This window comes from Cynoglossus semilaevis, chromosome Z (assembly GCF_000523025.1).
Source record: "Cynoglossus semilaevis isolate Cse_v1.0 chromosome Z, Cse_v1.0, whole genome shotgun sequence".
NCBI lineage: Eukaryota > Metazoa > Chordata > Actinopteri > Pleuronectiformes > Cynoglossidae > Cynoglossus > Cynoglossus semilaevis.
Window position 1 is genome coordinate 15,142,919 of NC_024328.1, and position 8,583 is coordinate 15,151,501.

The 8,583-nt window shown below is 46.1% G+C and overlaps 1 protein-coding gene across 1 annotated transcript in view; it reads left to right on the plus strand.

Annotated features, from left to right (window-relative positions):
* Positions 1-8,583, plus strand: part of fbrsl1 (fibrosin-like 1) — a 109,301-nt gene that overhangs the window by 30,119 nt on the left and 70,599 nt on the right. Inside the window, exon 3 of the mRNA XM_025053436.1 lies at positions 2,881-2,982. Within this exon, the coding sequence (XP_024909204.1) occupies positions 2,881-2,982 (102 nt within the window). The remainder of the gene's footprint in view (positions 1-2,880; positions 2,983-8,583) is intronic.

An 8,583-nucleotide genomic window follows, 5' to 3' on the forward strand; every position in this document is an offset into this window, starting at 1 on the left:
ACAGCTGTCATGTGATAACCTGACTTCCCCCCACCCACCACCACTACCACCATCACCGCTCCCCTCAAAGGCTTCAGTCCGTGCCGTGCTGACAGACGGTAGACCGAGGGCGAGGAGGGAAGGGACGGACCGCCATTCCTGTCGATGCCTTGACAAGTCCGGGGCAATCACATCCAGGGTTAGATTAATATAAATGAGCAGGGCCACGTTAGCATTACTCAACTTGGGGGGTGGGGCGGGGGAGGGGGGCAGTAAGAGGCTGTAGGGCCCTCTGAAGATAATTAAAGAGCACAGAGCTCCGGCCTCCAGAGAGGAAACGCAGACATGTTCAATAACCAGACTGTTAGAGTTAATTTCCAGTACATTATTCATGCAAAACACAAACCCCGGTGTGCCCCCCTCCCCCCTCCCACCTATCCCTCTCTCACACACACACACACCCAGGCGCGCAGCTGAGTGAAAGTCGGCCGCAAGTTTGTGGTAAAAACAAACAGGTATTTGTCGCGTCCGTGCATGTGAGCGGCTAACACTCCTCGACATAACCTTTTCTAGACACACCAGTGATGCATTGTGGGTTGCATGTTGCTTTTTTAAGCTGTCACCTGGTTGAAGCCCCCCTACCATAAGCGAACAGCCCCTGTAGCCCAGCTAGTGACCTCAACGTTTTCTTTAAAAAATTCCTGCTCATCTTCTTGTCTTATTCTCCTAATAATTGAAAAAGAATGAGGCCACAAGGGGGCGAAAGGGGGGCGGGGGGTAGATAGGCACACCTGCCTACAAGTTTTGCACGCTAATTTGTTTAAGAGGTAGCCCCAAAGCAATTAGGATAAAACTAGGTTCGGGATTAATGCTTGCGTGTCGTCGTTAAAACTTTGCGACTGTTAGCACCTGATGATGCTAACAGTTGGAAGCTTTAACCTAGCATTAACAAATCAAACTCTGAAGGTGGAATCTGTGCTGCTGCTGCAGACTGCACAGACTGAGACCCAGAGGACAGTCATTATGAGCCTACAACCATGTCATGCCTTATTCCCACTCCGAAACACAGTGGAGAGCGTTAAGCCCCGCCCCTACGCTGACTAACCTGCGCTCCAACGTTAATGAGTAAGAAAAACCCCTTCCCAGGTGGGAAATCAGTCCCCGTCTTAATTACAGATGCTCGGGGGGGTGTGGAGGGAGGCGGGGGGAGGGGGTGTCAGTCTTTGTCAGTGACGATAAATACAAGACCAGATCAATCGAACTCCTCTCGTTGGGAAATGGTCCTTCCTCGCCGCCTCGTTGACCCTGCTGCCAGTTTAGATGTTGGGCCGTGATCGATGCACTTGTGTCTTCAGGAACCCGTCGACATCGCTGATAAAAAAAAAAAAAAGAACTAATCAACGACGGCTCCTGGCGCGTGGGAGGAGAGCGGGTGAGGCTGAAGGCGGGAGGTGGGAGTCAAACCTGATTACGTCGACATGCCAGGTTTCCTCCACCTCTCGTTCTACGTGGAGATTGCACAGCTGCGCCCTCCCTCCCTCCCCTCCTCCTTACACGCCTTTCTCCCACACTCTGTCACCGTTGACCTCGGTGCCCTGCTAATGGCCCTTGGCCAATCAGCGTGCGTGCCCCGGTGGTGGCAGGGTAATTAAAAAGAAATCGTATCTACTTGGCGTGTGAGCTGGTGGGCCACGGGAGGGTGGGGGGGTAGACAAACACTCTCTTTTCCTCCCTCTCTCTCTCCCAGCCAGGTGGTGGCATGCAGGTCCTGTCAGATTAGCTGATGACCCTTTTAATTCTAGCCTAGCCAGGGGCCATAATTGATATTTACCAGGAAAGGTTAATTGTAGCAGTGATCTGCTCCAAATCGCAGCGGAGATCAGGAGACCGGTGGGGCCGGCCACCGGGGGAGCCGCCACACGCAAGCTGCTAGTCAAATGGATTACACCCTGCAGCCATCGCCACCGTGATTGGCCGGTGCCGCCGCTGCCGCCGCAGCAGCAGCTCGGAGTCCTCCTTGATGAGCTGCCCAAAACCTCCCATCTGGCTGGGAATTAGTCTGCAGACCAACTGTGGGTCTTGATGCCCTGCAATAAAACCAGCATCCGTGCATTTTAGGCTGGTGAAAAGTTCACATCAGGTTAGAAGTAGTGGAATTCTCCAGGTTCCCATGGAAAATACAGGAGACATTTTTTTTTACTGTTTATGATAATGGTCGTGTGGTCATTGGTGTGGAACCCCAGGGTTCACCTTCTGGGTTAGATTGAATCCCGGTCAGGGTGGTTGGTACCTTCCAGTGGACTCACCACCTGCAGGAAGGTTCAGGGGGGTTGGTACGGGGCAGTGTGGTTTGGGTGGTGACTGCTGCCCCTAACGGATAAGCAGATGAAAATGGATGGATGGATGGATGGATGGTAGTTTGTTCATCCTCCTACATCGCAGGACTGTTTGTTGTCTGTTTCACCTGATTTTTTTTTTCCCCAACTTCTCATCTAAACTCCTGATTCTTCGCTGAAATTGAACTCTTTCTTGGAACTTTGTGGGAGTTTTAAAGGGAGAACACACAGTGTTTTTTTGGGTTATAGTCCAAGTGTGATCCTAGTCTCAGACTCTGTTCCATCTGAACATCGGATTACGAACATCAGAACAGAGGGATCTACATTTGGAATCACTAGAGAAGAAAGAAAAGAAAAAGAAAATGAACCAACACCAGGAATATTGGACTGGGAATTGGTGAGAAAAAAATCAATAACTGATCAATGAGGAGATTGATATGGGATCGTGACCCAAAAAAACCCAAAAACGCCCTATTTCAAAGTAACATTCTATGCATTTTACTTTTTTGTGAGGAGTTGCTGTGGCAGTAGATCTGTATCTGAGGCCTCCTCGTGTCCTCCACAGATCAAACCTCTGGCTCAAAGACTGACCCAGGTCATCAAGGAAGAGACGGACCAGGACCAGGGTCACCCAGACGGGAGCGACTGCAGGGATCGGTTCAGTGAGGTAGGGATCAGACCACAAACTCTCACCACCAGTGGGTGACATCATCACGGGGGGTGGGGTGGGGTAGGTCAGAGGGCAGCTAATGCTACCGCCAGTGTCTCATCCAGCATTTCACATGTGGACTTGGACGTTCTCTAGTCTGGACCGGGGTCTTGGTTCAGCTGTTAGAACGTACCTGCAGATCCACGACAACGGATGAAAATTTTAAAATATAAAGACCAGAGAGAGAAGAAGAATTAAATCAAGTCAGTGAGTGGAGGAGGAGGGAAAAAAAAGAGAGAAGGTTTTAATGAACTTGTTAAGAACATTGTTTTAATCTTTGGAGAATGAAGCCTGACGGGCAAATAGGAAAAAGGTAAAGGAAAAAAAAAATTACCCAGACAGATTATTTTTAACTTGATCCTCCTCTTTCTAAGCCTCTCTGCCCTGTTTCTGCCAACCAAGATCCCCCCCCCCCCCCCCCCCTGGTGAAAAAAAAAACGATGTCTATTAATGAAAAATTCAGGGGGAAAAATCCAGGCAGAGCTGTCAGATAAAAGAGCAGCGCTGGGTGTCGGCGCTGACAAGGACGTACGACGAGCACCGGGGGAGGATGGAGGTGGTGAAGGTGCTTGATGAAGTGATGAAGTGATGGTGGAGGTGGGGGACCGGGCAGGGAGAAGAGAAAAAAGAGGGAGAGAAAATTCTGTTGAAAAGACTGTAAAAAAAAAAAAAAAAGCGTTAGAAGCGACACGTCTGTGTGATCGGACGCCAAATAAACGTTGAGCGGAACAGAACCTTCTGATCAGCCATAGCTGCTGTCTCTCTCTCTCTCTCTCTCTTTCCGTTCTGGACCAGAACATTTTCACAAATTGATTAAAAAAAAACCACTTGCCCAATAGAATGTACCTCGTTAGCAGTGTGTGCGAGACCCATGCTCGTACGCGACCTTTTATTTTGAAAGTCAGTCTTAGCCAAGGCTGGACTAGGCTAGACTAGGCTAGGCAGAACATTTTCACAAATTGATAAAAAAAAAAAAAACACTTGGCCAATAGAATGTACCTCGTTAGCAGTGTGTGCGCAACCCATGCTAGTACGCGGCCTTTTATTTTGAAAGTCAGTCCTAGCCAAGGCTAGGCTAGGGAGAAAATTTTCACAAATTGATAAAAAAAAACATTTGGCCAATATAATGAACCTCATTAGCAGCGTGTGCGCGACCCATGCTAGTACGCGGCCTTTTATTTTGAAAGTCAGTCCTAGCCAAGGCTAGGCTAGGCAGAACATTTTCACAAATTGCTAAAAAAAAACATTTGGCCAATTGAATGTACCTCATTACCAGTGTGTGCGCTACTCATGCTAGTACGCTGCCTTTTATTTTGAAAGTCAGTCTTAGCCAAGCCTAGGCTAGGCTAGGCTAGACAGAACATTTTCACAAATTGATAAAAAAAAAAACACTTGCCCAATAGAATGTACCTTGTTAGCAGTGTGTGCGCGACCCATGCTAGCATGCGGCCTTTTATTTTAAAAGTCAGTTTTAGCCAAGGCTAGGCTAACCCCCTGCTTTCTCTGTCAGTCTGTCTTTTTCTCTGCTCATCGCCAATCGGTCTGAATCTTGTCAGTGTCATTACTGCCACCTAGCGGCCACTTTTATCCACCCCGCGAGCTTTTTCGTTACGCAGAGGGATCAACATCGGAGGAAAAAGAGGAAATATCGCAATATTTCAGTGAATCGATTTTTTTAAATTTTTTTGTATACACCTGCCTCAGTGCCTGTGATTCTTAAATCCCTCTGATGTCGTGAGCGCGGCAGAAATCCTCGGAGGGTCAGCGTTAATGGCTTTTAAAGAGAGTGTTGAGCCGAGGGCCGACCCCGTGGCTCATGAACCGCCGCTGCTTTAATAGATCCTTCCTTCAGATGTTTTTCTGCCTCCACCAGCGCAGGAATCCAGTGTATTTTTTTTTCCCTCATTAGCATTTTAATAAGACTTTTTTTTTTTTTTTTGAGCTCAGAACCTGTTAAGTCTCACAAACAAACACTGTGGTTTGTTGATATCACGTATGTTTTAGCCTCCCCCTCCTCCACCCTGGGAATAGACTTCTGATTCCCACAGAGCAGTATTTCCAGTTCTCGGTACGACTCCTCGCCGATTCACTCCACAGACAGTGATGAGGCCGGAGACCTGCTGTGGGTGGAGGAGGACGGGGGGAGAGGACGGGGGGAGAGGAGGTCATCAGGAGGGTGTGAAATGAGAGGAGGTGTTTGGATTGAAGGTTAAATTGGTTGAGTAGAAAAGTCTCCTGAGGAGAGAGAGAGAGAGAGAGAGAGAGAGGACAGAGATTGGACGTCTGGACAGAGATTGGACGTCTGGACACAGGTTGGACGTCTGGACAGAGATTGGACGTCGGGACAGAGATTGGACGTCGGGACAGAGATTGGACATCAGGACAGAGATTGGACGTCAGGACAGAGATTGAACGTCTGGACAGAGATTGAACGTCTGGACCGAGATTGGACATCTGGACAGAGATTGGACGTCCTCACAGTCGGCTTCACCGTAGTTTTTATTTATTTTGAATTTTATTGGTCCGTTTGTTCATTGATTTACATATTCATCCATTTGTCCTTCTCGGGTTGGCAGGGGCGGGGTCATGTGTAACAAAAAACATTTGCCATTCTCTGAAACTGACTCTCTATGTTCACTTTAGTAAAAAACTAGGGAAAAAAAAGGAGAGTAAATGAAGACACCTGCCTAAAACTCTTGCTTTCATGACTCTTTTTTTTTAATCCGTTATTGACCTTTGACCTTTGACCAGCGAGGTGGAGGTGCTTCCATCGTGTCTGTGTCAGAGAGTGAGGCCTTGGTAAAGGTTGTCCTCTCCACCCCTCTCCCCCCTCTCCATCCGCCACTGCTCAGTCAGTGACACTTTAATGCGTCATAGATTCACTGCGGCGCAGCAGTCGCGGGCCAGCGCCGCATATTCAATTATGTTTAATAGTTTAATGGAGAAATCATCAAGGATTAGGATCGTTAACTCTGGACGACCGGAGTGATTACAGCGCCCCCACTCTGGCACGGTAAGCTTCATGCACCTGCGGTTGCTCAGCTCCACTCCACCGTCCACCACCGCAGGTTGGTGTCAGGACGATGCATTGGTGATAAACGATAACATTGTCAATGTTATTTTGAGACCGCAATTATTGTTATTAATTACCTAATTAAAAATGTAATGAATCAAAAAAAGATGAATTAATGTTTCGCCAACTTTACATCTGATTAAAGAAAAAATTCATTTTATGCTCACGGTGCCAGCACTGTTGAGTCTGAAGGCCTTATGGCAGATTTCTGGCACCCCGGCAACAGATGACGGCTGAAATATGATTGGATAAATTTTTTTATAAATTATAATATTTTAGGTGGTGCTTTGGCCCAGAGGCAATGTCTCTGTCATTGGTGTGGAACCCCAGGGTTCACCTCCTGGGCAAGTTCGAATCCCGGTTAGGGCGGTTGGTACCTTCCAGTGGACTCACCACCCGCAGGAAGGTTTGGTACGGTGCAATGTGATTTGGGTGGCGACTGCTGCCCCCGCGACCCGGTAACGGATAAGCGGATGAAAATGGATGGATGGATGGATGGATATAATATTTTATAAATATTTATGATACATTTTTTGAAAAATAAAGTCACGGATTCTGGTACCGTTTGGACCAGCAGGGAAGGTCGTACCGACCTTGACGGACTGATCCGTCACCGGTTTGTTCGACCTGTCGAGAGTCACACGACGGTTGAAGTTACAGCTAAGAAACAACACGACCATAAATGGTCAGAGCAATCGAATCACTGATTGGATGATAACAGTTGTCAGTTTGAGTCTGGAGGAGATGAAGCCGCTGGTTGACCGACGCCAATCTGACACGTTGGTCCAGTACCGGCACCTGCCTCTGGGTTCCTGTCGCATTTTTACGTTCTCCATACGTGTTAGCGCCCGGGGTTTCACCGTGTGGCAGTTGCGCAGGAGTGCAGGGTCAGACAGCTGGGGGGGAGGGGATTAGTTCAGGAAACCAAAAGCCCAGTAGGAGATGACTTGAGTCAGGGGTGTGGGGGGTAGGGGGCGCTGACATTGTTTTGGCCCTGCAACGGGGTTCAGCCAGTCGGGGGGGGGTGCCTCTCTTAGAGGGCTGCCCAGACCCAGACCAGAAAAACCAATTTGTTTATCCCTGTGTGCAGTCCAGCCTCAGATCCAGCCGTTGGCGCTCTCCGCACGCGGGGAACCTGAATTGTTGCCGCTGGCAACACATAAAAATTGCTGTAAACCACAGCAGGGCCCAGAACACATCAATCAGAGAGTCAGCAGATAAAGGCCGCGGTGCTTCAGGGCCCTGGACGAACGGATGCTGTGACTGTGGCTGATGTTAACGACCGACTATCGTTTGGAGTGAACTCCGCGAAACTACGGCCCCGGCGTCTCAGGGTTTGTTCTAATCGAGACGTGGAAGAGGCGCACCAACCAGAGGCGTGAACCCTGGGAGAACGACAGTGTTTCGGGGGGGGGAGGATATATTTAAGGCACTTACACATTCTGTACTACTATATATGTATATATATGCATATGTGTCTGTGTGTGTATAAATACATATACATGCACATATATAATATACATATTAATATATACTATAATATATATAATAATACATATACACATATGTCAATATATGCATACATATATGTCATTATATATTTATGTACATACATATATATGTACAGTAGAATGCCAGCTTTTATTCAGTTGCGGCTCTTAGGTTACATAACAAATATAATTTTGGAGTATATTTAAGTGCCTTACTTATTAGTTTATACAAAATGTATTTTTTTCAATTATATCTGAACTATAACCACAGATTTACTAGAGGAGGCTCACAGAGTCCCATTCTGTACTATACATTTATATATATGTATATGTAATATACATATTAATATATACTGTAATATATAATAATATATATACATATATGTGAATATATGTATATGTCTATTTATATATAAATATATATAACTGTATATATATGTCTATATATAAATACATATAACTATACATATATGTCAGCATATATAAATATATATAACTATACATATATGTCAATATATATTTATATAAATATATATAAATAGACATATATGTCATTATATATTTATGTACATACATATATATGTACAGTAGAATGCCAGCTTTTATTCAGTTGCGGCTCTTAGGTTACATAACAAATATAATTTTGGAGTATATTTAAGTGCCTTACTTATTAGTTTATACAAAATGTATTTTTTCAAATATAGCTGGACTATAACTACAGATGTACTAGAGGAGGCTCACAGAGTCCCATGTGACCCACTCCAGTCCAGTCCCACCTCCCTAAAGTAAACACGTGTCTCCTGGTCGGGGTCATTATAAATAAAACAATATTGATATATATATATATTTTTTTATCTTTCGTTTTTTTCCCTTTAAATTCACCCCATGTTTTTTTCCCCCCACATGGTGTCTAACGTTGTCAGCCGTTCTGGACTGGGTCCAAATGAAACACCGGTTCTCTTGGGTCCAACATGAGTGTTACCACCCCACCCCCCC